The 27,935-nt window shown below is 39.2% G+C and overlaps 1 protein-coding gene and 3 long non-coding RNA genes across 4 annotated transcripts; 2 read left to right on the top strand and 2 right to left on the bottom strand.

Moving 5' to 3' along the window:
* Nucleotides 1-6,279: 6,279 nt before the first annotated feature.
* On the bottom strand, nucleotides 6,280-8,370 carry LOC120107812 (uncharacterized). Its single transcript, XR_005509439.3, has 3 exons — nucleotides 7,906-8,370; nucleotides 7,334-7,388; nucleotides 6,280-6,526 (listed from the first exon to the last, which is right to left on the bottom strand). It is a non-coding gene; the product is annotated as an uncharacterized LOC120107812 (long non-coding RNA).
* Nucleotides 8,371-10,753: 2,383 nt separating this feature from the next.
* LOC103711590 (putative pectate lyase 5) lies at nucleotides 10,754-14,353 on the top strand. Its single transcript, XM_008797801.4, has 4 exons — nucleotides 10,754-11,432; nucleotides 11,528-12,268; nucleotides 12,368-12,506; nucleotides 13,801-14,353. The coding sequence occupies exons 1-4, from the start codon at nucleotides 11,305-11,307 to the stop codon at nucleotides 14,020-14,022; spliced, it is 1,230 nt and encodes a 409-aa protein (XP_008796023.3). The 5' UTR covers nucleotides 10,754-11,304; the 3' UTR covers nucleotides 14,023-14,353.
* Nucleotides 14,354-20,090: 5,737 nt separating this feature from the next.
* On the bottom strand, nucleotides 20,091-21,377 carry LOC120109292 (uncharacterized). Its single transcript, XR_005510242.3, has 2 exons — nucleotides 20,682-21,377; nucleotides 20,091-20,563 (listed from the first exon to the last, which is right to left on the bottom strand). It is a non-coding gene; the product is annotated as an uncharacterized LOC120109292 (long non-coding RNA).
* A 4,218-nt stretch (nucleotides 21,378-25,595) lies between these two features.
* LOC149767805 (uncharacterized) lies at nucleotides 25,596-27,560 on the top strand. The gene is made up of 2 exons (XR_016400282.1): nucleotides 25,596-25,728; nucleotides 26,457-27,560. It is a non-coding gene; the product is annotated as an uncharacterized LOC149767805 (long non-coding RNA).
* The last annotated feature ends 375 nt before the right edge of the window (nucleotides 27,561-27,935 follow it).

The raw sequence follows: 27,935 nt of genomic DNA, 5'->3' as shown, positions 1-27,935 counted from the left end.
ATGTTTTTGGAGGGTACTAAACATCTGCATTAATATTATTATTAGTAGATTGGTCACAATTCGGATGCATTATACTGCAATGATCCAATTAAACCGAACACATTTCATCCGATCGAAATGATATATATTTGATCGAATCCTTAAGTACATTGAAGGTTCCTAACCAACTTATCAAAAGTGGACCATTGATAAGGACAAGATATATACACCATAATTCGCATGATTCCCCTTCATACACTTCTGAAACAAGCAAGACATTGGAAAAAAAATTCTCACATTATCAGATCTAAGCTGACTTCCGGAAAGGCTTAATCTATTTTCATGGCCTAATGTTGTGCTCTTATATAAACTAAAGACAACTACCATGTCTCTTTCAACAACACTACGCAAACAAAGAGTAAATCAAGTGGTGGACCTCTTTTATTTCTAAGCACATGAGCCGCCGGGACATTAGGGAACATCATGGTGAGGCAAACCTAAAAAGTCTAACCAGGTATTGAGCACAAAAGCCTTATTTGCTCCATTGAATGCGGTAAAGATAATCTTTAGATTCTCTTGGTTGGAGACTTTTTATCTCCATCGATCGAAACCCTAAATGCATGTGATCATAGGCCTAAAGCCTCAAAACCTTTTCATATGTCCACACCTTTCACTGGTTGTGTTGGTGCCAGGGTTCATGATCAAATTATTACCTGCACAAGAAACCCACATGCATGATGTTGTTTTTTCCATGTAATTATACAGTTTGAAGTCAAAACAAGCTGCGATCATGGTTGAGGAACACTCAAGAGGATCCTTGGAATTCCACCAAGAATTCTAGTGGAAGAAGAAATTGTCATGCACCCAATTAAAGGCAAGCAAGTTGGGACTCAAGACACATGCCATGAAAGGCATTGATGGAGACACACTAGGTTGTTGTGATTAATTGTCATTCTAATGGATTAGACTTCGCCGATCGAGGTTTGGTAACATTAAAAATTATGGTAAAGGAGCCCAAGCCCTAATTCTGAGAGCCAGCCTAAGCACTGAATTGATGTAGTCATGTGCAAGCACTCTTCAGTACTCTAGATTACGAAGACAACGAGGCCAAACCAACACTCCAACAAAAAAGATTTTTGCCGACTTTATATCGACGTTAGATAAAAGCGTCAGTAATTTTTTTTCTTGCAACAGTAACCGCTGACGTTTCTAAAAAGCGTCGGTAAAAAAAGGTTCCGCCGACGCTTTCTGTAGCGTCGACGTCAGCGGCTCATTACCGACGCTTATAAGCGTCGGAAGATTTAATCACCGACGCTTATAAGCGTCGGCGTAGAGAAAAAATAATACGACACTTATAAACGTCGTCAGACTTCATTCATACGCTTATAAGATGACGCTTTCAAGCATCGCTACGTTCTGCTTCATTTGCTAAATTGCAGGTATTTACCGACGCTAGGTTCAAAAGCGTCGGAAAATATTTTTTCCACGGTTACATTGGCGACGCTTTACCGACGTTTTGGAAAGCGTCGGAAATCCTTTTACGGACGCGTAAAAGCGTCGGTAATGGCCAAAAAAGACGTCACTAATGCTCAATTTTCTTGCAGTGCAAGCAATATCATCTTTTTGCCTCACCACCTTAATTAGCAAAAAAAAAAATCCTCTCCTGGCCTGCTTTTCCATTGATGGGTGCTTTTTAACCATGCATGCATGGAGGCAAAAGGTTCTCTTCGTATGGGGAGTGCAACGTTAAAAACTACTGCCACTCACGGTCTTACGTTCACAAATATGGGTACCCCAACAACGTACATTCACTTAGGGATGGTAATGGTCGAGTAGGCTACTGTTACCTCTACCCATCCCATACTTATCTTAGGATAGAGCTGGTAGAGTTAGCTGGATAAAGTAAGACAAAACTGGTTGGGTGTATCGAATTGAATAAAGCTATATTTTTTTTTCTCGAAAAAAAGGCTTTGTGAAGAGTTATGCATATCCCGGTCAAGTTTAGAGCGGGTTTTACTATTACCTACACTACCTGCAGGTCAAGTAAAACTCAGCTTATTAGGATCGGGTTGGATTGCATAACCGATAGGGTAGAGTAAATTATTAACCTATATTCACTAATGTAGAAGCCAAAAGCCCACATTATTGAAAATATAAATTATCAATATCGACCAGAATTTTACTTCACTTCATGAGAAGCTCCTATTGTTTAAATTGTATGAAAATGCACTTCCTAATGTAAGTGTAGGAAATATTTATCCGACTTTCTAGATATGTTGGTTAGCACATCTCTCTTTCACTCACAATGGAGGGGAATAAATCCATGGTTCAAAGCTAGTCACCGGCATTCGCATCAAATTTGTGAAAGATAAGGATCAACTAAAGCACTTTATAATTAAATAAAAATTGTAAAAATGATCCTTTTCTATATTTTAGGAATTTGGATAATTTTTATTTAATTTTGACTTTTAAATGCCTTTGCCTCTGACTCCATAGTGGAATTCAGCCTTCTTTTCGAGGGAAGTTGAACGTGCATCTTTTACTAATTCTTTTTTTAAAAAGCACACAGTTCTTTATAATAAATATACATATTTTTTTAGTATCAATGCGTATATTTTCAATATCAAATGGGCATACTTAGTTTGAATTCTAGATGCACATATTTTTTATTCTCAAATATATCCTTGCAGCCTAGAACTATCCAAAATTTTTAATACTTGAAGATTTTCTACAAAATAACTAAACATTTAAAAATAAGAATAAAATTAGTATTTTTTGGCAAAATTCTTAATAAATAGGATTGAGAGCTTATGGTAGTCCCTATATATATATATATATATATATATATATATATATATATATATATATATATATATATATATATATATGCAAATCAATAAAGGATAAAGTTCAAAAGCTACCTTTTAAGCCTAAAGAAAATGGATCACAAAGTAGGAAAATCACAATCAAACTACAAACTTCATATTGAAAAGCTAACACTTTCAAAAAGGTAAGGAAAAACCAATACCTCGATCTTTTTTTGGTTTCAAGTCGAAAGTGCATCATAAGCAAGAACGAAGGAATCACCTTCGTTCGCATGAATTCACCATTGGATCATTCATTGGTTGCTTTGAAATATGTGGAAACGGATGGAAAATGGATTCAGAGTGCTTTGGGATCTATGTGGTGGGTAATCTGATGGTGGCTTCGCACGAATGGAGGTGAATCCTTCTTTCATGCGAAAATACACTTTAATCTAGCTAATGTTAGAATAATTTCAAAATATGTTCTTAGCAAGCCATTATTTTGATTAACAGCCCACGCATACAACAGTCAAAGGATAGCCACCTCTTTTTTGCTAACACCCGGAAAACTACAAGGAAATAGAAACACATCTGGGACCGGTGTGGATGACTTTATCAACTAAAAACAAGAATCTTATGTAGCACAGGCTAAGTGCCATCCAACCCAAGAGTTTTTGCAAGCAAACAAGACCCTATATTTTTAATGCACGCAAGCCCATAAAGGTAACAAACAAACTGACCACCTTCTATAACCCTGTGTAAGAGATTTGTTTTTTTAAGCAACACAATAGTTAAGATACTTGTTAGCATGATGAGAATTAATACATCAACTTTAAATAAGTTTTACTTTGTTACCATATCATAAGAAGGCAACTCCACCATAGTGATTTAGAGAATACAAAAGCTAGATGTTTCATCTGACTTTCTTAGCGAAAACTTCATATTTTCTTCCTAGCTAAACCTGCAACACAAATAGTCATATACAATATTTTCTGCAATCTCTGAATTTTCACCATTTAATTCACACGGATAACAAAAGTGTCGGTCTTGCTTTGGCACTATAATTACCGCATGGACTTTCCTCTATGAATTCTAGGACCACCAACCTTCTTCCAAAAGAACTTATAAGTTGACTATACCTTTCAAGTCATCATTTCTTCTCTCAGTGGCAACAAATTGATGCCGGCAATATAGTATTTTTTTTCCAGATTTTTTTACATGTATACTCTCTTAAATATATGAAATTACATGAATACTCACATAAAATTACTATTTGCATATATATTCTCTCTTTTTTATTACATATGTACCTATACCATCTAATGTCGTTAAAAAAAAAGGGCTTAAAACTAAATTGACTGAAATACCTTTATGGATTGATATGCAAAAAATATTATAAGGATATATATATACATGCAAACAGAAATATTACGAGGATATTCATGTAATTTCTCATATTTAGAAGGATATACATTTAAAAATTTTATTAAAAAAAAGATCCAAACTTAGTCATTCTATAAGAGTTGATATTAATATGAGATCATGTGATATGATAATATTAATATTTTTTGCCACTTTTTTTATTAAGAAAACTTTATCTTTTTTTTTAAGTGTATACCCTCCTAAATATGCATAATTGCATAAATACCTTTACAAAGTTGCTATTTGCATGTGTATCCTTATAAAGTTTTCTTTTTGCATCTTTACCTGTAAGAGCAAATTTAAATCGTTTATTTTAACGACGTTAGATAGTATGGGTATATATATTAAAAAGAAAGAGAAAAAAGATATACATGCAAAATAAGTATTTTATGAGGGTATTCATGCAAATAGCAATTTTACGCAGATATTCATACAAGTTTATATATTTTGAAGAGTATACATCCAATTTTTTTTTATCTTTAATTTTTTTTTCTCGGCAAAAACACAGTCAACTTTATTGAAAGATCAGAAATAGCTATGCTACCAAGATTATATATCAATAGTTGTATTACAAATCTTAGCCCTCAACAAAATAATTGAAGCCTATTCATGGACGGGACTCCCACCAGATAAGATATTACAGGTTTATAGGGAAAAGACAAAGTCTTGTGAAGTTGTTTCAATTATTCTTACCTGAGTAATTGAGAAAGAAAAAGGGAAAAAGAAACGATGGCTGAGTTTAAGCAATCTCTGTTATATTTCAGGACTTGGATGCATTTAAAAAAAGCACTACAATGTTCCCTGTGCACCTTGCCGGTTTATAAAGGCGAGAGCATCTCAAAATGAGGCTTCAAAACCTCTTGCATGTGTTTCTAGTTTAATCTCTAGGATGCAAATCGTAGTAGATCTATGGGAAAGGTAAATGAAATTGGCTTGCAGCTAATACAAATTCAACATGGATATGAAGCACAATAATGTATAAAGGAATTGGCAGATTCTCCCTATCTTTTTTGGATATATTTTTATTCATCAAGGATAAAAAAAAGGCATCCCATTGTATAGAGCTCCCACCACTAGAGAGATTGGAAAAGTCAGATGTATACAATAATTAGATTGAAAAAATTTCAACACCCTAGTCCGAAGATTTTACGGGTCTCATTTAGTAGAAGACATGAATGACATAGGAGGCACCGGAATAACTGACTTATAGGCTTGATATATTATATCGAGCCTACATGAGATCATTTGTGAACCTCACTGAACTAAACAAGTAGAATAATAAGTAGAATATAACTAGAGTGATCGCGGTCGGGGGCTGCCACTTGATCGACACCTCGGTGCCGGCGGTGGAGTTGAGAGTGGCTTGGTCGGGATTGAGCTATGTTCGGTGTGCTTTACTGGGACGAGAGGTCCTCCTGAAGGATGACTCTACGACGGTCATTGGGTGGATCCTATAGACATCGGGTGGGGTTGGCGATTACCACCCGCTGTTGAGAGACATTCGGACTATGGTTTGTGACGGGTTGGTGATCCAGACGGGGCATGTGTTCAGGAAGGCCAATGGGGCTACGGATTGGATGGCTTTCTTTGTTGCCAACCACTCTGAAGACCATCTACGAGTGGGCGATGCGGAGTTGCTTGATGCTCTTCGTGATGTTTTATTTTTTGATTTTCTTGAGTGTATCTGTACACGTTATGTATGATACCTCCATTTTAGCAAAAATAAATAAATAAATAAATAAAAATATCTATCCCTTGAAATGAATAAAATTATCTTCAGATTGTTTACATCACATCTGAACATCATCATGATATGGACAGCAAATCCGGCAACCGCATATCCGGCAACCGCATAAAAATCACTATGCTTGTGCATATAAGATAGCATTATGTCTCTCGTAAAGTTGTTAGTCTATACATATAGAAATTTCACTCAAAAGTTGTCACGCCCCCGTCCCGAGATCGCGGGCCGGGGGTCGCGCCAACCGCCGCACACCCGTAGGAAACTCTCCCCACGAGCATGCAAGGCATCTAAACCAAACACTTCAATTATGCAATTCTAAAATAATTTAACTGAATAAATGCAATCTTATTCCATTGACTAACTCAAGTCATAAGGTCTCACAAGTCTAAATACGCAGCGGAATAATCATTTACCAACATGCAAAAACCTAGTTCTTAAAATAACAAAAGTCCACCGATCATAATAAATGTCCATAATAACAAATCAACTTAAATAACCCTAATCTAAGATAACTTGTGCCACAATCCTTCTAGTCGCTCTCCCAAATTTGAATCCCCAATAGATTAGTTCTCAAAATCTGTAAAATAACAAGAGATAATATAATGAGCTAGACAGCCCAGTAAGTAATGAACACTCTAGCTAGATAAATCAAGCAATAATATGTGGAAAATAAATAAATATGCAGTTCCAAAGTATAAGTCAAATATTTCTTGAATTCCTAAGATTCTTTTCGCGGTTTCAAGATTCTTTCACATATTCAATTTATCATGTCGATCCTGGACTATGACCACATGTTCCCTGTGGTAGGGTCATATTACCGACTAATCTTCTTGCGGTGAGTCCTTCAGGACAGTCAATTGCCAACGTATCTGCCTCCATTGGCGGGGTCCTCAACATAGCCAGGTCGATAGTTCAGTTTGTTATCTATTTCATATTTCAGTTATATATAAGAAAAATCATACAATGTCAAAACCAAATGTCGTTCATATCTGAATTTCTTTCAATTTATCGGATTCAACTCAACAGCCAGAAACTATGACCACATGTTCCCTGTGGTAGGGTTATATCACCGACTATTCATCTTGCGGTACCAATGTATTAGCCCCCATTGGCAGGGTCCTCAACATAGCCCGACTGCAAGTCTAAATCTATTTCAAGTCATAATCTTTTCTTACATTATGTTTAGTGTTCTAAACCAAAAGGTACAATGTCAGAGCAATTAAACACAATTCAAATCAGAAGCAAATTCGTTCAATCATAATCATATAATATTCTAAAAATACACATATAATCCATGCATCAAATTCGAAATCACGAATAATTCGATTCGTGAAACATATATATAGTTTGCCGATAAATCTAGAAAAGAGGTTACATCACTTACCTTGCGAACGCGATCCACAACAAATCCAATTAATTCCGCAAATCCCTTGCAGCACCTAATATTCAAAAACTATATTTTCTTTTAAAATTCATCACAATATATATATAAAACCTAAATTTTAACATTCTCCCAGGGCCGACCCTGCCGAAGTGTCTAGCACCCCGGGTTCGGGTTCGGATCCGGGTTCATACCCGTAAACCACCCTTCTTTTAGTTATTTATTCTTTTTTTTTTTTACCTTTTCTTTTCTTTTTTCCTTCTTCTTTCCTTTTTCTTTTCCCTTCTTCTCCCGAATCCCCTCTTCTTCTTCGGCGAGACAGGGGACCCGTGAGCCCCCGCCCCCCTTCTTCTTCCCTCTCGATCGGGCCCAAGGGCGACCGTGGTGGCCGGCCCTGACAGCGGCAGGAGGTGGCGGAGCAAGCCCGACCACTCCCGGCGGCTGGCGGCGGCGAACATGGCCGACGATGGAGCATTCGGCCGACCCATTTTTGGACCCAAGTTTCCGGCGATCGGCCCGCCCCAACCCCCAACACATCATGGCCAAGCATCAAGCAAGGAGAAGGAGAAGTTTACCTTAGCCCCGACGAAGACGGCACCTCTCTTCTCCGGCGGCAAGGAAGAAGGAGACCACCCGGTGCCGTGGCTCCTCTCTCTCTCCCTCTCTCCCTCTCTCTCTCTCTCTCTCTCTCCCTCTCTCCCTCTCTCTCGGTGGCCACACGAAGAAGACCCTCCTCCCTTTGCGTGCGGCGGCTCTCCTTCGGTGGGCTCAAAGGAGAAGAAGAAGGAGAAGGAAGCCCTAAAACAGGGCTCCTCCTTCTTCTTCGGGATGGAAAGAATCCATCCCGTTGCTGCCTCACGTGCAAGTGTTGGGACTAGGCCGGTCAAGTGGACCGGACCCAGTTCCAGGGTCTCACAAAAGTATTACTCAAACAATATGTTACAATTTATCATAGATTCTTTGAACAACAAAGTGCAAGTATTTTTGTGTTAAGCTAAACACTTGCAGCTAAAAAATTGTAGAGAGAGGAAGAGAACGCATGCCATAAGCAGACAAAGTTGCAGGAATTTCCTACAACTTGAGTTTTAGAGGAGCAGTTCCCTCAGAAATTAGCTGGCGAGGAGGAGCCATCACTCCCTTTCTAGGCGAGAGGCTTTTGGTTCCATCTCAAGGCCAGGCCCAAATTATGGCGGGCCCAAACCTATCACGTGCCCTTCTCCACAGTGACACCCACGTTAGACCTAAGCGGACCCCACAACCACCCGACGGCAGATATCATCTCGATCCCCGAATCGACGGCGATGGTGCCTTAAAGAATCGGTTTTGTGGGCCCATGCAATGGCGTGGGCCGGGAAGAAAGCCCACATGGGAGAACGTGCCCTGCCTGCAGCGTAAACGCTATCACCGGGACAGTACGTCCTCTGACCACGGCCTCCCAAGTGGGACCATGACTTGCTGACGTGGCATGAAGGTGACGAACGTTATCCACGTCAGCATCTTGGTCGGGTGGTGGTGGTTCGCTATAAATCCCGGCGGATTTTGCGGCTGCGAAGCAGCTTCCAAGTCCCACCCCCCATGTGCCCGCCCACAATACTGTCTTTGCTTTCAAATTTGGGGTGGTAATTTTTTCCATTCTATTTATCTTGAATTTAAACATGTTTACTGGGTATCACACCCAATAATTATAGAGATCTCCATCGGATAATTTTTTTGTCATATATAAAGATTTTTTTCATTTTATCATTTTCAAAAAAGTCAATAAACTAGGTAGATATGTAAATTTTTTTTTTTAAAATTACTTGGACATGCATAAAAAAATACTAACAAAACTATGAAGAAAGGTTATATGATTTGATTATAGTTGTCTAAATTATTTTTAGAATATATGATGCGTCTTGTGCTCATGGTAGAACAAGAGTGTTATATCTTGTTATTTAATGTTCATTTACAGAAAGATTAAAAAAAAAATAAACAAAATTGTTCTTTGTTGGGCTTGTTGGTTTGATAGATTCCTGCAAGAAATAATAAATAGATAATTAATTAGGTTTTCCAAAGTATAAGCTCGACTTATATATCAAAAATTAATATGAACAAGAAAGTTTGCTAAGCGTATGACTCTATAAGCTATTTTTGTGAAAAGTTGAAGGAGAGAGAGGATGAGAAAAGGAGCTAGATATTGATGTAAATGAGAAAGTACTATACTGATAACTAAAAAGAAGACGTTTAGAAGATGACTACAAAGTTTGTGAAAAGGCCAATACATCAATGATAAGATTTTATTTATGGCAAAGAGTGAGAGAAAATGGTTCGATGCTACCCTAAATTAGAAAATAGTATACCTGAATAGAGGTTTTGCATGACTAAGAATGTAATATTTTTTGTTGCATGTTTCTTCTATTTTAAGACAAATTAGAGTTTGCATCAAACCAGCTATCATTAGTCTAAGCTAATTAAGCGTATCCCCTCCACATACAACTCTAGAGTTCGAAACATCCTTGTTTATTCGAAGAACCGGTTCGATCACCCATAGTCGATGCATGCATTATTTAAGGAAAACCCCCCAATGCATTGGCCAATATCACATATGAAGGATATCCTATTCATTGGTTGATGGTGGATAATTGAATAAAACTAGATTCAACCCTGTTAATCATCCACTATCAACTAATGCATGGATGACGGATGATCGAACCAGACCCTCTAATTCCAAAAGATTGAAATACAGCCAAAGCCAAAGCCAAAGCCAACCCAATGACTAACATTCCTTGGGTGAATGCTTCCATTTGAGCCCCACCTGCCCCCAAGGAAAGGTGGGTCCTAAGATTTGGGATAATGCGTCCCCCCATGCATGCAAACCCGGGCCGTCCTCAACTCAATAATGCACAAGAGCTTGTTTCCCCAACGCATTTGCAGGAAGAGATGAACAAATCTTCTGCTCTACCTAAAAGAAGGCAGTGGATTGGAAGGCGTAACACCGACAGGTGATCATTGAATGCACGCTCTCAATCAAAATAAACATTTTGGGGTGGGGGATTTCAACCCCTTCTGACATTGTCCATGTGAGTGCTATTCATGCCTTCGAATGGCTACTAATGCCAACAGCAATATCCCCTCGTTTTCCAAAATATTTTAGAACCGAGATCGAGTGATATCCATGTGATGGGAATGGATTACTGGTACCATACGATTCATGAGATTCTCTACACATCTATGTCCTCGTTTGTTTCCAAGATAAAGAGTAGATAGGGTGCTGTCTGAAATCTTCTCCATTAGATTTCCAAATCTCTCACGCAATGTGCGCACACCCACTTGGTCTTGTCCATTCTACTTTGCCACTGTAAATTGTCATCCCGGCTTTGCTCTCCATGTTTGTCTCTCATATTAATCCATAAATTTGGTAACCAAACTAGAACAAAGTCCCACAAACATGACATGAAACAAATTTTAGTATTCATGTATCTGAAAGCATGAAACCCGGACAAGAATGTTAAGGTATTCTAAGTTGTTTAACAATGTGACAATTGGAAGTTATCCTCTCATACTATATAACCTAGATTCATCACTCATCAGTGCACATCTTTAAATAATTTTAAGCTCGTATTTTTATAACAAGGCTCATTCTCTAGCGGTGCTCTTTTGGACATGGTAGGTCAGCAGTCCTATCCATATCATAATTTAGCAGCACAGAGAAGAGGAAAGACAGTCAGACAGTGTGAGAGAGAAACGAGAATATTTTTTTCCCCTTGCTTAACGGCCTGAAACTACCAAGTTGGATCCTGTGAGTCCACAAATCACGTTACTAGGCCTGCCCCACCGCATGCATAGTTCGATCACGCCCTCCTTCCCCACAGCCCCTTTTGGCTCTCCTTTATAACCCCCTTCCCACCTCTCCCCTTCTCCTCACAACTCTCACCCCCACCTCTTCCCTCTCTCTTATTCTATTTCTCTTTATACTTCCCCTACCAAACTAGAAAATGGCCACTCTACCATTCATTCTCCTCTTGCTTTCCTCACTCCTCACAATCCCCAGTTCCTCCTCCCCCACGCCCACACCATCAGCAGCAGTTCAAGATCCAGAGTTAGCAGTCCAAGAAGTGCAGAGGTAACCAGGATCAGATCATGCTGTTACTATAACACAATGTAGCTCTCAGTTGTACAAGTTTGCTCAATTGGCTATGAGTTCATGTCCATTTGCAGGAGCTTAAACAGTTCTCGGCGGCGGCTGGGCTACCTGTCGTGCGGCACCGGCAACCCGATCGACGACTGCTGGCGGTGCGACCGGAATTGGGAGAGCAACCGGCAGCGCCTCGCGGACTGCGCCATCGGGTTCGGCAAGAACGCCATCGGCGGCCGCGACGGCAAAATTTACGTCGTGACCGACAGCGGCGACGACGACCCCGTCAACCCGAAGCCCGGAACCTTGCGCTACGCCGTCATCCAGGACGAGCCCCTCTGGATCATCTTCCAGCAAGACATGGTCATCAAGCTCAAGGAGGAGCTAATCATGAACTCCTACAAGACCCTCGACGGCCGCGGCGCCAGCGTGCACATCGCCGGCGGCCCCTGCATCACGATCCAGTACGTGAACCACATCATCATCCACGGCCTCCACATCCACGACTGCAAGCCCGGGGGGAATGCCTACGTGCGGGACTCGCCGGAGCACTACGGGTGGCGCACGGTGTCGGACGGCGACGGTGTGTCGATCTTCGGAGGGAGCCATGTATGGGTCGACCACTGCACGCTGTCGAGCTGCCACGACGGGCTCGTCGACGCAATTCATGGCTCCACGGCGATCACGATATCGAACAACTACATGAGTCACCATGACAAGGTGATGCTCTTGGGGCATAGTGATGGCTTCACGAATGACAAGAACATGCAGGCCACCATTGCCTTCAACCACTTCGGGGAAGGGCTCATTCAGAGGATGCCGAGGTGAGATTAATTCCTTTCATTGGTAATAGTTATTCCTTTTGGAATAGTTATTCCTTTTGGAATAGTTATTCCATGAGTTATTCCTGGTATTATGGGCAGGTGTCGGCTTGGGTATTTCCATGTGGTGAATAACGACTACACGCACTGGGAAATGTACGCCATTGGAGGGAGCGCGGCCCCCACCATAAACAGCCAAGGGAATAGGTTCTTAGCACCAGACACCCGGTTCTCCAAAGAGGTGACGCCATTGTTCCACCATTTGGCTTTACTCGCATAAGTTCTCCCACTTTCTTTTTTCTGGCTCTTTTTCACACCTCGACCTTCTAAATTAACTTCATATCATTTAGTTAGTAAATTCTTTTTTGTCCTGGTGTCAATTAAAAAATTTTATTTTCTTATTGTCCATGCATCCATCCTCTACAAGTTGTGCAATAAATAGTAAAAGCTACTGCATTTAATCTCTCTAGATACAATGCTTAATAGATCAATTATATATAGCAGCCAGAGACTAGTACAATGGGTGGGATTACATGGTGGGTTCGAGTTGTATCTTTTTCGCATGGAAGAATGGTTGATCTTTCTTTATGACATTAACTGTCAAATCGCATTCTGCATAAATCTCAAAATAGTCATTTTTTCATACAGATCTCAAAGCCACTGTTGCATGATCCAACAGTAGATTTATGTGAAGGAAGAAGAATCCTCCTTTTGTGCAAAAATGCAACCCCTGTCCTTCTTTTAACATATTTATATATATTAAAGATATCTTAGAAACAACAAAGGCTATAGGTAACATCTATCTTTATTAAATTTAGTTAGCATGCTTGGTGGGTAAAACAATGTGTTTCCACCGACAGTGCAGTACTTGTCATGATCATGTGCGCTTCAATGTCCTTATAGTGACACTTTTAGTTAGGTAAAGCACTTATGTTTCTTGTGCTACGAGTTGCATGTGCTTGCCTTAAGAGCCGCTAAAATGTAACTCCACTAAAAGCTAACATAAATTGCTCCTATACATTTGCACTGCATTCTTTTTTGTTATCGATACGAATTATAGTTTTGTGGGAGATGAATTGCGACTCAAATAAGAGTAGAATAGTTTTCTCAAGAAGTATTAGGAACTGATCTGAATTGCAGTTAACATTGCTGCTCAACTAGAGTGTATAAACAGTGATAGAAGACCACATATACATGAACTTAATGGTCATTGATTAGGACTTCTCAAGAACAACATGGAGACCAGTATGAATCAAATTTTCGATTCCCAATGTGTGAGAACCCGTGCAAGCATGCACTTAGTCCTACACTGGTTATTCGCTGGATAGATCTCGAGTAGTTATATAGGATTAAGGAACCTAAATATTACTTAACTTTCAGCTAGCCATTTTAGATGAGATCCTAGATTGTTACACAATGAATTGCGGTGCAATAGGCACCATCTCTAAATCAAGTGCTAGGTGAAGAAGACAAGTAGAAGTATCACCAACTTTCAGTTATGTAACTATGCTAATGGATTGATCTCATTTATGTAGGTGACCAAGCGCGAGGATGCTTCAGAGGGCGAGTGGAAGAACTGGAACTGGAGATCGGAAGGGGACCTGATGTTAAATGGGGCCTTCTTCACACCCTCCGGCGCCGGGGCCTCATCGAGCTATGCCAAGGCCTCGAGCTTGGGGGCGAGGCCATCCTCTCTGGTGAGCTCGATCACCATGTCGGCTGGTGCACTCCTCTGCAAGAAGGGCTCGCATTGTTGAATGCCACCGGCCGGGTCAAGGAATGCTTCATTGAGTGTTGATTCATTGGACTTCCAGAAATAAGACTTGACAATTAGATACTGTTGGAGAGTGGGATCTCAATGCTATATCTGTCTTCTATATATTTCAAATTGGTACCTGGATTTCAGTTTTGGGTTTCATTTTTAAATTTCATTGCCAGTTCTTATACCTTGTAATACCAACCTCGGCCTGTTGTTCCAATGACCGCCTTGGTTCCACACTGGAAACCCAGTGGCATTTAGGGGCAGCAAGTACTGATGTGTTGATACTACTAAATTGTGTGTGAAGTGAAAATGCTTATTGAACACAATCTCTCTCTCTCTCTCTCTCTCTCTCTCTCTCTATATATATATATATATATATATATGTATGTATGTATGTATATGGGTAGAAAGAATGGGTTGGTATTGATGGGATGTTGGGAAGATGAGCGCAAAAGCATGTGACCCTTTCAAGATTCTGACTTTTTTGGCTCTAAGGACTTTAAGCTCATGTTTGGCGAGGTTGGAACCGGAGAAGTCGCCTTGGCCAAGGGCATTAATTGCTGTAATCAATCACTGGAATAAGTACTAAGGCCCTGTTTGGGGGAGCTTTTGGAGGGCCAAAAAGCACTTTCTGGCTCTCCAAAAATACTTTTAGCTAAAAAATGGTGTTTGGTAAATTTTCTGAAAAGCTGTTTCAGCTTTTGCGGGAAGCTGAAAACAGCTTTTGGGGGAAGCTCCAATTTGGAGCTTTCCGAAAATGCTGTTTTCTGCTTTTTCGGAAAGCTGTATTTTTGACCAAAATACCCCCATTTAAAAAAAATTTCCTCCCAAAAACCTCTCTCTCACATTCTCACGGTCTCTTCCTCTCCCACCCAACCCCATTCCCTCTCCCCCGCCGCCGCACCCTCTCCCTCTGCCCCGCCGTCGCACCCCCTCCCTCTCCCCCGCCCCCATGGTGGGGAGGTGCCGAAGAAGAGGAAGACAGGTGGTCTTCCCCTTCCCGCGGCCGCCGCCGGCGATGATATCCCCGTCACGGAAAGGGACGGTGCCGAAGAAGAAGGAGGTCCCACGGCCCCCCTCCCGCGTCTGCGAGGCCCCGCCGTCGCACCCCCTCCCTCTCCCCCGCCCCCATGGTGGGGAGGTGCCGAAGAAGAGGAAGACAGGTGGTCTTCCCCTTCCCGCGGCCGCCGCCGGCAATGATGTCCCCGTCACGGAAAGGGACGGTTCCGAAGAAGAAGGAGGTCCCACGGCCCCCCTCCCGCGTCTGCGAGGCCCCGCCGTCGCACCCCCTCCCTCTCCCCCTTCCTGCGGCCGCCGGCGGTCACGACCCGCCCCCCTCTCGCGTCCGCCACGGCCTGGCCCGGCGCTGTCGGCCTCGCGGGAGAGCACTTCCCAGGGGGCCCGTCGTGGCCGCCGCCGGCCACGACCCGGCCTCCTCCCGCGGCCGCCGCCGGCCGCCGGCCCCGGCCCGGCCCCCTCCCGCGGCCGCGGCGGCCTGGCCCCCTTCCGGCGCCGCCGGCCGCGCGGGAGGAGAAGAAAGGAGAACGGGGGAGAGGAAGGAAGGAGAAGAAGAGAAGAAAAAAAAAGAAAAGAAAAAAGAAAAGAAAAGAAAAGAAAATTTAAAAAATAAAATAAATAAATAAATAAATATTTATATAAATGAATGAATGAATAAATAAGATAATAAATAAATATATTTCAACATTATTAATTATTTACACTAATAATTATAATATTTTATACCTTTATTATTGTATTATACTATAAATATTATATTATATTACATTACATTATAATACATTAATATGTTATTTTAAATAATTTAATATTATATTATATTATGAGAAATTAATTTATACTAATAATTATAATATTTTATGTCTTTATTATTGTATTATACTATAAATATAATATATATTACATTATATCATAATACATTAATATGTTATGTTAAATAATTTAATATTATGTTATATTACCAAATATTAATTTACTCTAATAATTATATTACTATTATGCTATATTATAATAATATTATTTTATATTACAAAAATATTATACTATATCGTATATTTATGTATTAATATATGTTATGTTTTATTATATTCTGTTGTATAATACTATGCAATGTCCTTTATGGTAATTTTGTCATACAAAAGTACTTTCCTAGTTTGTTTACCAAACACAAAACAAAGTACCACAGCACTTTACGAATGTAGTTACCAAACAGCAAACAGCTTTTTATAACAGCTCTACTTCAGACAGCTCTACTTCCAACAGCTCTACTTCCAATAGCTCTACTGCCAACAGCTCCCCCAAACAGGGCCTAAGTACCATACACACGAAGGTTGTGCAAGAAGGATAACTGAGCAATATGGCACTGGAATTGCCACCAATTTGCCACCTTTTTAGTCTAGACTACTTGACTTATGCTTAAAACTGTTGACCGAGTAATTGATCTCTAAAACCTAAACTGATAGATAATGGATTGGTAACATATATCATGCTTAATACCTTCCTTCCAAAACTATATATCTACTTGCATAGAAGGATAACTATGTGTAGCCTTCTCCCGGACTTCGTACGAGGAGAGATAATTGAGTCGCTAATGACTTCAAAAACAGCAATACATATCAGACTTTATAAAACCAACCTCAGCGACGACTGTTTAAGCTTTGCTCACCAGACACATAAGGAGTTTGGCTTGAATTGCTACTCATTTCTGCGAGTCGGATGTCATTAGAGTTTTGAGTAGATCACATGTCGAACTAAAAATTGAGGTCTGGCCTTGATCTGTTCAGTAATGAACTTGAATATATAAGTCCTTAAATTAAGTTTTAGTGCTCTATTTGCAGAGAGCATAAAAGCTAGGTGCAACCAAGTAGCTACATGGGCCTTACTATCTCAACTGAAAGAGTTTAGAATTGTGGGCAACTTAGATCTTGACTTGAACCAAGATTTGACTCAAATAATCTGCATAACAAGTCCTTTTCATGACAGGTTTGAAATGAGCAAAGTTAGATCCTGATCACTGGGTTGGATCAAATTCTGTGAGATTCATCACAAACGTAGCTGAAGCACAGTTCTCAACATACCTACATCTGTTACATTGGTCTAGAATTAGAGGATGGGCTTGGCTGTGAATTAAATTGAGCAATACATTGGACTAAATTCTACCTGGCCTGCTTGAACCAATATTTTGGGTTGTATTTGTTTTCTTTTTGTTTTTCTTTTCGTTAAACCAGATGGCTCATACATGCATGAATACATCCTACAGAATGAGAAAACAGTACATCTCTAAACTGAATAGGAATACTAGAGTGAGACGTCCAAAGAATTCCACCAAGGTTGTATTTGTTCAAGAACAAGAAAAGGCAGTATAGGAATGAGTCGTTTCTCCTGTTTTTGTTCAGAAGAAATTTCTTATTTCTCGCAAAAATAGCTCTCTTTGCCCATGTAAAAGTGGGCAGGAAAAAGAGAGGGCATTATCCTAGGAATACTGCTATTCAAGTTCTCCTGGAATTGTTATTCCAGGAGTAAGCAGTGTTGGCCGACATAGCTGCTCTTATTTCTCTTTGCATCTCACCAACTGCTCTTTTGTTCCTTTTCTCATTCTTTTAAATGTGCTCCGTCTCTTTCATTTACTGAACGAAAGCGATTAGGCTTCGTCCAATCTCTCCTTCAAATAAAATGTCCTCGAATTTTAAATGTAAGGAATACAATCAAAATTTTCAGTCATGAGTAAACCTCTACTTGCTCTAGTTGGAGGGTCATAATTGCAACTGCTTGCACCCTAGAAGTTGTCCTCTTGCAGACATTGTTTTGGACAAGGTAGTCTAGAAACTTAATTTGGGACCCATACAAACAACTGACACTGTTGCTCACCGACATGTTTGCAGCATTACATCTCTCACAATTTATAGGCACAGACCAGTAGATGGTTGTTAGTAGTTAGGATCAGATCAGATAGAAATACTGCATTCCAACCCATGAAAAGTGGCTCAAGACTTTGTGGGGTCAATCTTATTCTAGGCCACTGTACACAAATCAGAAGATTTAGCAACTCAAGATAAGATATGCTATGTCCATGGATGTTCCCCTACCCAAATGGGAATAAAAGAAGGTATCATGCTCATGTGCATGCTTCATGGACCATCTATCTTGCAAATGCATGGAAAAATTTGGCTGAACTCAGTCATATGTGCATGCTAACTACAAGTTGAGATGGAATCTAATGCTAAAGATCAAGGCTAAAACTGACACATATGTACCTGTTTGCATAGTTAAGTTTCATCTATGGAGGTTCATTATAGAAGCAAGGATCTAAGACGATCTTTTCGGATGAGGGAATAGCATTTCTCCATCCTTTGTCCAAATAGGAGTAAATGAAGATAGCTTTAAGAAGTCTGTAGGAGTAAATTCTACAAATAAAGAAAGATAGACCTATGATGGATCATAAATATGGTCCTGCAAATTAAATCGAGGAAGCTGTACAAGATCGGACAAGATGGGTCAATCATATGCCCGAATTGGAACTATTGGAAGTTGTTCATGCAGTATATGTACGAAGGTACCGTATTATGGGATGAGCAGATGATCAACAATTTTTGGATGAAATTCAACAGGCAAAACCTTCAGATTCTCAGGCTCATTCACTCACTTGTTTGTTGTCTTTTCTCAACCTATCGGCAGGACCGTAGGCTAGTCATTGCATCACAATCAAAACGGAGGGTCTCCCCCATGAGCAGACCTATAACCTGAAATGCCTTGTGGCTTGGGGAGATTGGCCAATCTAAACTACATTTTGGGACCTCAAACCAGTATTAGACATTCAGAGAATCAAGAGTGCAAGCACTAGTTCACAACAAATATGATGCACATATTAACAATTTAGGACCTCATCTAAAATGGCTAGCTAGAAGGTATTATTTGGGTTCCTTGATCCTGTATAAGTATCCAAAATTTTCTCAGCGAATAACCGATGTGAAACTAAACACACGCCCACAAGGATCCTCACATACTTCCCTACTCAAGCCTTGACATCCTCGTTAGGCTAAGAATTCAAATCCATTAAAATCTAATCACAAGTACCACGATCGATTCTCCATTCAAGCCCTGACGTCCGTGGTCAGCTTCAATAGATCTGTGTTGTAGTGTCCCATAATTTACATAGGTTATGGATCGTATCCATTCTAATACTATTTGTAACAATGTAGGATTTCACCAAGAATGGCTAACCAGAAGGTATTATTTGAGTTTCTTGATCCTGTATAAAAAACCAAGATGTTCTCGGTGAATAACCGATGTGGGACTAAACAGATGTCCGCACTGAGTCCTCACATATATGCATTAGAAATGCACAATAAAGTACATAGATTGGTTGCAGTGACCGTAAGTTGATTTAATAGACTGGAGCAATCACTCATATTAACCACTACATCGAAAGTTATGGTGATACATAGGTGGGTTATATTTTAAACTATTGATCTTTTTCAACCATCCGAGCATAAATGATCAAGTAGAAAAATGACGTGAGGCATTTTTTAGGAACTGTACAAACCTTCAAGCATTCAATGGCCGCAAAAGAAGAAGAAGATTATATGGGATGCATGTTTAAATCCACTTTATTCTTTTTTTTTTTTTTTTTGTTATATGATAACTTTATCTCGCTTTCATGGAGGAAGGCTGGCGTACCTTGTAATAGGATATGACTAATTGAATGCAAAGAGAGTAAACCGGGCTTGACCACTCTACAATAAAGATATGACTAGTTTAGGGCTGCTTGTGTTGCCATAGGAACAGATGCATTTGAATAGATTTTAGCTATAAATTTTAAAACATCTTGGAACCGAAATGACCATTGTGAATGTGTGGCATCAGTGTAATCTTCTAACATCGTGTTGTTAGTTTTGTAGCTCATCATTAAAAAATGTTTACACATATTGATGTTCTGAAATATGACTACAGAGTCAGTTATCTGCTTCGTAATTTGACATGCATGCCTACTAATTATTAAATTTTGATTTTTATTTAATAATGTTGAAATGAATGCATGGGAGAGTATTAAAATAAATATATAATAATATTAAAAAAATAGAATAAGAAATAAACTTATTTATACAAAGATGGAGGTAGCACAAATGGCGAAATAAAGAAAAATGATTCATGTAGCTGACGCTAACTAGATTTGTTCTGATAACATTACTGTTCATTGATAGTGTGAGACCCAAGCCTTTTGGCCTCACGTGTGTCGCACGTGAGGGCACACGATGAAGGGGGATTCATCGCGATCACCCGAGGAAGACGGAAACCCCTATTTTTTTTAGGGCTTCTTCTCCTCATTTGAAAGCCACCCGAGGTAGAGCCGCCACGCCGAGTCCCCTTCCGGTTGGGTGACCTTCTTCCTCGCTTGCCACTGAAAAAATAAAAAAAAAGAAACTCCACTGCCTCCGGAGAGGAAGAGAGCCGTCGAAGAGGGTCATCACAGTTCACCCCCGAAACCAGGTAAGCCTCCCAACCACCTCATTTTCCCTTTCCTGCATTTTCTCCTCCCAATCCACTCGGGAGGATAGATCAATTCAAAAGAAAAGAAAAGAAAAGAAGAGGAAGAAGAAGAAAAGGAGAAAGAAAGAAGAGAGGAAAGAGGGGGCTTACCCGTGTGCGGCTGCGAGTTCGTCGGCATCACGGGGAGCATCCACGGACGTCACGGGAGCCGCCAGCCTCGGCTCGGCCGTGCGCGTAGGCCGCGAGCGTCGGCTGCAAACGCGATCGAGGGCGCAGCGGGCTCGGCTGGAGGGACTACCGGTCATGGCCTGGCCCCTCCCAAGCTCGCCTCCTCCCTCCGTGGGAGAAGAAAGGAGAAGAAAGGGGGAGGGTTGAGAAGAATATGAGAAGAAGAAGGGGAGAGCTGAGAGAAGAGAAGGTGAATCGGGAACGGAAGAAGGAAAAAAAAAAGAAAAAAGAAGAAAGGAAGAAGCGGGGAAAGGAGAAGAAACAGAGAAGAGAGAAGAAGAAAGAAGTCGGGAGAAGTTTCTGGAGAGGAAGAGAAGAAAAGAAAAAGAAAAAGAAAAGGAGAGGAAGGGAAAAGAAAAAAAAAGAAAAGAAGGAAAAAAAAAAAGAAAAAGAAAAAGAAAAGAAGGAAAAAGAAAAAAGAAAAGAAGGAAAAAGAAAAAAGAAAAGAAGAAGGAAAAAAAAAATGAATAAAGAGAGCGGGTGGTTTACGGGTATGAATCCGAATTTAAATGAAAAATATGATTTTTGAATATTAGGTTCTGCGAGGGATTTGCGGAATTAATTGGATTTGTTGTGGATCGCGTTCGCAAGGTAAGTGATGTAACCTCTTTTCTAGATTTATCGGCAAACTATATACATGTTTCACGAATCGTATTATTCATGATTTCGAATTTGATGCATGGATTATATGTGTATTTTAGAAATTATATGATTATGATTGAACGTATTTGCTTCTGATTTGAATTGTGTTTAATTGCTCTGACATTGTATCTTTTGGCTTGGAACACTAAACATAATGTAAGAAAAGATTATGACTTGAAATAGATTCAGACTTGCAGTCGGGCTATGTTGAGGACCCTGCCAATGGGGGCTAATACATTGGTACCGCAAGAAGAATAGTCGGTGATGTGACCCTACCACAGGGAACATGTGGTCATAGTTCCTGGCTGTTGAGTTGAATCTGATAAATTGAAAGAAATTAAGATATGAACGACATTTGGTTTTGACATTGTATGTTTTTTTTATATATAACTGAAATATGAAATAGAGAACAAGCTGAACTATCGACCTGGCTATGTTGAGGACCCCGCCAATGGGGGCAGATACGTTGGCAATTGACTGTCCTGAAGGACTCACAGCAAGAAGATTAGTCGGTGTTGATGACCCTGCCACAGGGAACATGTGGTCATAGTCCAGGATCGACATGATAAATTGAATATGTGAAAGAATCTTGAAACCGCGAAAAGAATCTTTTGAATTTAAGAAATATTTGACTTATACTTTGGAACTGCATATTTATTTATTTTCCACATATTAGTGCTTGATTTATCTAGCTAGAGTGTTCATTACTTACTGGGCTGTCTAGCTCATTATACCATCTCTTGTTGTTTTACAGATTTCGAGAACTAGTCTATTGGGGATTCAAATTGGGAGAGCGACTAGAAGGATTGTGGCACAAGTTATCTTAGATTAGGGTTATTTAAGTTGATTTGTTATTATGGACATTTATTATGATTGGTGGACTTTTATTATTTTAAGAACTAGGTTTCTGCATGTTGGTAAATGATTATTCCGCTGCATATTTAGACTTGTGAGACATTATGACTTGAGTTAGTCAATGGAATAAGATTTTAATTTATTCTGTTAAATTATTTTGGAATTTCATAATTGAGGTGTTTGGTTTAGATGCCTTGCATGCTCGTGGGGAGAGTTTCCTACGGGTGTGCGGCGGTTGGCGCGACCCCCGGCCCGCGATCTCGGGACGGGGGCGTGACAACTTAAGTGGTATCAGAGCTTAGGTTTAAGATTACTTGGGAATCATGATTAGTCATATCAGAGCTTAGCTTTTAGGATTCTGAGAATTTATCGGAAAGTTTGAGAGATAGGGCAAGAAGACCAATATCTTTGTTTACTTTTGTTAGTGGTAAATTTGTGCTATCTTATCTGAATTTTTGTGATACTGAAATCAGAATGCTAGCTAACTGTGTTTATAGCCAAAGTATGAATAGACTATTTTGAGAGTTTTCTTGGTGGAGTAATTTGTATTCCAAGATATTATTAATTGGATTTTGACTAAGTTAAGTGAAAGAGTATTAGTCTTGGAATATTATCGTGCAATGTAAGTATTTTGGATGTTCAAATTGATATTGGGTACTATGATGTTACTTCTAGCTTGAAGTTAATTAATTCGGTGACAAGTTAAGGTTCAGATATGAAATGTTGTTTAAGGTTTGGGCTAAATATATATATATATATGATGATATTCATTGAAATATTCTTCGAGGATTGAAAACTATACGTGGATCATGTATGAAACTGCTATGTAGATGGAAAATATAATTGGGATGAAATTCTAGAATTATTCTTTGGCTTTAGCTAGAATTTGAAATTTTAGATCATTTCAAATTACAATGCAAATTGGGATTTTGATTGGAAGTGATTTAGTAAAGAGAATATTGGTTGTTTAAATTATTTTAAGATGGTCAACGATATTAACTCTGTGATTGAGAAATATTTTCTAATAAGTTTTCTGGTTAAGGAGAATTTCGTTGTCAATGGAAAGAATAGTGCTTTTGATTTTGACCAATATGGATATTATCCTATTATTAGTAGGTTCTTCTATTTGCTATGAAGAAAAGAGAGAGAGAGAGAGAGAGAGAGAGAGAGAGAGAGAGAGAGAGAAATCTGGCATCTCAAGTTTAGGATTAATGGTTTCTGCATTAGTTGATCTTGGATTTGGAATGTTTTAGCATAGATCTCTTTTCTCTTAAATTTATAGCTTATGCTTTTGAAAGAATTAAGGAATAATTATCAATCTTGAAGAAATAATTTTATTGGAGATTATAAGGTATTCATCTCGGTGGAATTATTAATAATTTAAATTATCATCTTTGGATCCAAATAAAAGATCTTATTTATGTCTATCGGAGACTATGTGGTGTGTAATAAACTTCAATTCAAAGCTAGGCTTATAGATTGAATTAGAGATCTTTTGCCAATATTGTTGAGGTTGCTGATGAAATCTAGTTTTGTGAAAAAAAAAAAAGAATTTTTGAGGCTTGCATGATTATCATAGAAGATTTTTGATAAATGCCAAAGATCTCAATGAAGAAAACTCTAGAAGAGATTGCCGAGTAAATTTTACTTATATCTATTGATTTAAGGTCTTCTAACTTGGTGGAGCATTGAGAAAATTTTTCTAGTTATTTTTACTTGTAAGTGTTTGACTTGGAATCGTCTAGTTGAGTAGATGAGAGAATTAAGATTTAATTTATTTTGAATTATAGTAACTAGCCTATATGGTGTTTTTTTTAAACGTATCAATTGACTCGAGGATCAGTCTAGATGGATATACTCAGGGGCAGTTAGAGGACGAAATCAAAAGTTCTTTTTGGACTTTACTTGGAATTAAAATTTTGGATCTCCTTAGTTCAAAATACAAGGTAGTATTTTGATTAAAAAAAAAAGTTATTAGTGAATTCAAAATAATTTTGGTGGTTTGAATCAGAGTGCGCAGCAAAAGTGTAGTGGTCTGAACTATTTTTCTAAGTTGGTCAAAAGTATTATCCCTTTAATTCGGCAAGTTTTAATAACAAAAGAATTTATTTGATTTTGAATTTTTGGATGTCGCTGCACTATCTTAGGTTCTCTAATTTTATGTCATGCTAAGAAAATGATTAACATCTTGAGACTAGAATTAATAGATCATCGATTTTAATTTTGGATCTGGAAGATGTTGGTGTAGACCTCTTTCCTCCTAAATCTGAAGCTTGTACTTCTTCAATTAATATCAACCCTCTATTTGAGAGAACTTGAGATTGTCAACTGACTTTGATGAATATTCCACTAGGGGTGGATTAATCAAGAGTAGTTGATATTTTGACAAAGAAACTTGATGTTCTTATTCAAAATTAAGACATTGATTTTTACTTATGAGAGAGAGAAGTTTGATTTACATCATCTACAAAAAGAACCAAATTTGGAGGTATTGGACCTTATTCTTATGATAAGATGAAGTTGTATTGAAAAATAGAATTGTTAGAAGACTCGGATTAATCTTCTAGCAGAGAAGAATGTTGTTGATTCTATGAATAATTTGGAGATAACTATGTAATTCTCACCCATGGGTTTTCTATTGTAGACAGTGCTTGGAAGAATCTTGGGCATCCTAAATTTAGTATTAACGGATTGATGGTTACTTGGTTGGACTTAGACCTGGAATACTTTAACATGGATCTCCTATTCCTAATTCTGACGTTATTAATCTATCTATTTGAAAGGGGTTTTAGGTTTTTCTAAGACAAAGGTTGATCATTATATCATGGAAAAAAAAAATAATAAGGAGCATTTGATGCTAAAGCTTTCTCCTACTTACATTTAACCGATTAAATTTCTATGTAGAATTAATCAAGAGCAATTAATTTCTTCAGAAAAAGAATTATGGCATTTTAATCCAAGGATGGAAGGTTAGTCTTATTTCGAAAGAGATCAAAAGAACTTGCTATGAATCATAGATGGAAAGGATTGAGTTTTGAGATGCCACATTTTTGCCAAAATTTTGTGAGCCTGCATTTCAAGATGGAGATTGTTTAGAAGCTCAGGAATAATATGATGTTTCTATACTTTCCAAAATTTGAAGCCTTAAGTGAGTTAATTTGGAGGACGAAATTATTTTAAGGGGGGAGGAATGTGAGACCCAAGCCTTTTGGCCTCACGTGTGTCGCACGTGAGGGCACACGATGAAGGGGGATTCATCGCGATCACCCGAGGAAGACGGAAACCCCTATTTTTTTTAGGGCTTCTTCTCCTTATTTGAAAGCCACCCGAGGTAGAGCCGCCACGCCGAGTCCCCTTCCGGTTGGGTGACCTTCTTCCTCGCTTGCCACTGAAAAAAAAAAAAAAACTCCACTGCCTCCGGAGAGGAAGAGAGCCGTCGAAGAGGGTCATCACAGTTCACCCCCGAAACCAGGTAAGCCTCCCAACCACCTCATTTTTCCTTTCCTGCATTTTCTCCTCCCAATCCACTCGGGAGGATAGATCAATTCAAAAGAAAAGAAAAGAAAAGAAGAGGAAGAAGAAGAAAAGGAGAAAGAAAGAAGAGAGGAAAGAGGGGGCTTACCCGTGTGCGGCTGCGAGTTCGTCGGCATCACGGGGAGCATCCACGGACGTCACGGGAGCCACCAGCCTCGGCTCGGCCGTGCGCGTAGGCCGCGAGCGTCGGCTGCAAACGCGATCGAGGGCGCAGCGGGCTCGGCTGGAGGCACTACCGGTCATGGCCTGGCCCCTCCCAAGCTCGCCTCCTCCCTCCGTGGGAGAAGAAAGGAGAAGAAAGGGGGAGGGTTGAGAAGAATATGAGAAGAAGAAGGGGAGAGCTGAGAGAAGAGAAGGTGAATCGGGAACGGAAGAAGGAAAAAAAAAAGAAAAAAGAAGAAAGGAAGAAGCGGGGAAAGGAGAAGAAACAGAGAAGAGAGAAGAAGAAAGAAGTCGGGAGAAGTTTCTGGAGAGGAAGAGAAGAAAAGAAAAAGAAAAGGAGAGGAAGGGAAAAGAAAAAAAAAGAAAAGAAGGAAAAAGAAAAAGAAAAAGAAAAGAAGGAAAAAGAAAAAGAAAAGAAGAAGGAAAAAAAAATGAATAAAGAGAGAGGGTGGTTTACGGGTATGAATCCGAATTTAAATAAAAAATATGATTTTTGAATATTAGGTTCTGCGAGGGATTTGCGGAATTAATTGGATTTGTTGTGGATCGCCTTCGCAAGGTAAGTGATGTAACCTCTTTTCTAGATTTATCGGCAAACTATATACATGTTTCACGAATCGAATTATTCATGATTTTGAATTTGATGCATGGATTATATGTGTATTTTAGAATATTATATGATTATGATTGAACGTATTTGCTTCTGATTTGAATTGTGTTTAATTGCTCTGACATTGTATCTTTTGGCTTGGAACACGAAACATAATGTAAGAAAAGATTATGACTTGAAATAGATTCAGACTTGCAGTCGGGCTATGTTGAGGACCCTGCCAATGGGGGCTAATACATTGGTACCGCAAGAAGAATAGTCGGTGATATGACCCTACCACAGGGAACATGTGGTCATAGTTCCTGGCTGTTGAGTTGAATCTGATAAATTGAAAGAAATTAAGATATGAACGACATTTGGTTTTGACATTGTATGTTTTTTTTATATATAACTGAAATATGAAATAGAGAACAAGCTGAACTATCGACCTGGCTATGTTGAGGACCCCGCCAATGGGGGCAGATACGTTGGCAATTGACTGTCCTGAAGGACTCACCGCAAGAAGATTAGTCGGTGTTGATGACCCTGCCACAGGGAACATGTGGTCATAGTCCAGGATCGACATGATAAATTGAATATGTGAAAGAATCTTGAAACCGCGAAAAGAATCTTTTGAATTTAAGAAATATTTGACTTATACTTTGGAACTGCATATTTATTTATTTTCCACATATTAGTGCTTGATTTATCTAGCTAGAGTGTTCATTACTTACTGGGCTGTCTAGCTCATTATACCATCTCTTGTTGTTTTACAGATTTCGAGAACTAGTCTATTGGGGATTCAAATTGGGAGAGCGACTAGAAGGATTGTGGCACAAGTTATCTTAGATTAGGGTTATTTAAGTTGATTTGTTATTATCGACATTTATTATGATTGGTGGACTTTTATTATTTTAAGAACTAGGTTTCTGCATGTTGGTAAATGATTATTCCGCTGCATATTTAGACTTGTGAGACATTATGACTTGAGTTAGTCAATGGAATAAGATTTCAATTTATTCTGTTAAATTATTTTGGAATTTCATAATTGAGGTGTTTGGTTTAGATGCCTTGCATGCTCGTGGGGAGAGTTTCCTACGGGTGTGCGGCGGTTGGCGCGACCCCCGGCCCGCGATCTCGGGACGGAAGCGTGACAGATAGCCTGTTTTTTAGATTACATGATCAAACCTTATAGATTGGTGGATTGGATTTGCAGTAAATGAAAGAAATGATAATACAGAAAAGGAAAGAAAAAAATATAATACAAAAGGTGGAGAGAACATAATGATATATCATAAAGGTACAAAGAGAACAATTAATCTGAAATTACTGTAAATTGTTTCACGGCACGATAATAAATAAAATTGGCTAGAAAGAAAAGATAAGAAATTTCT

The sequence above is a fragment of the Phoenix dactylifera genome, chromosome 4 (assembly GCF_051530095.1).
Source record: "Phoenix dactylifera cultivar Ajwa chromosome 4, Ajwa_hap1_PhDact_Kaust_v1.1, whole genome shotgun sequence".
In the NCBI taxonomy this organism is placed as follows: Eukaryota; Viridiplantae; Streptophyta; class Magnoliopsida; order Arecales; family Arecaceae; genus Phoenix; species Phoenix dactylifera.
This window is presented reverse-complemented; position numbering and strand designations above follow the sequence as displayed.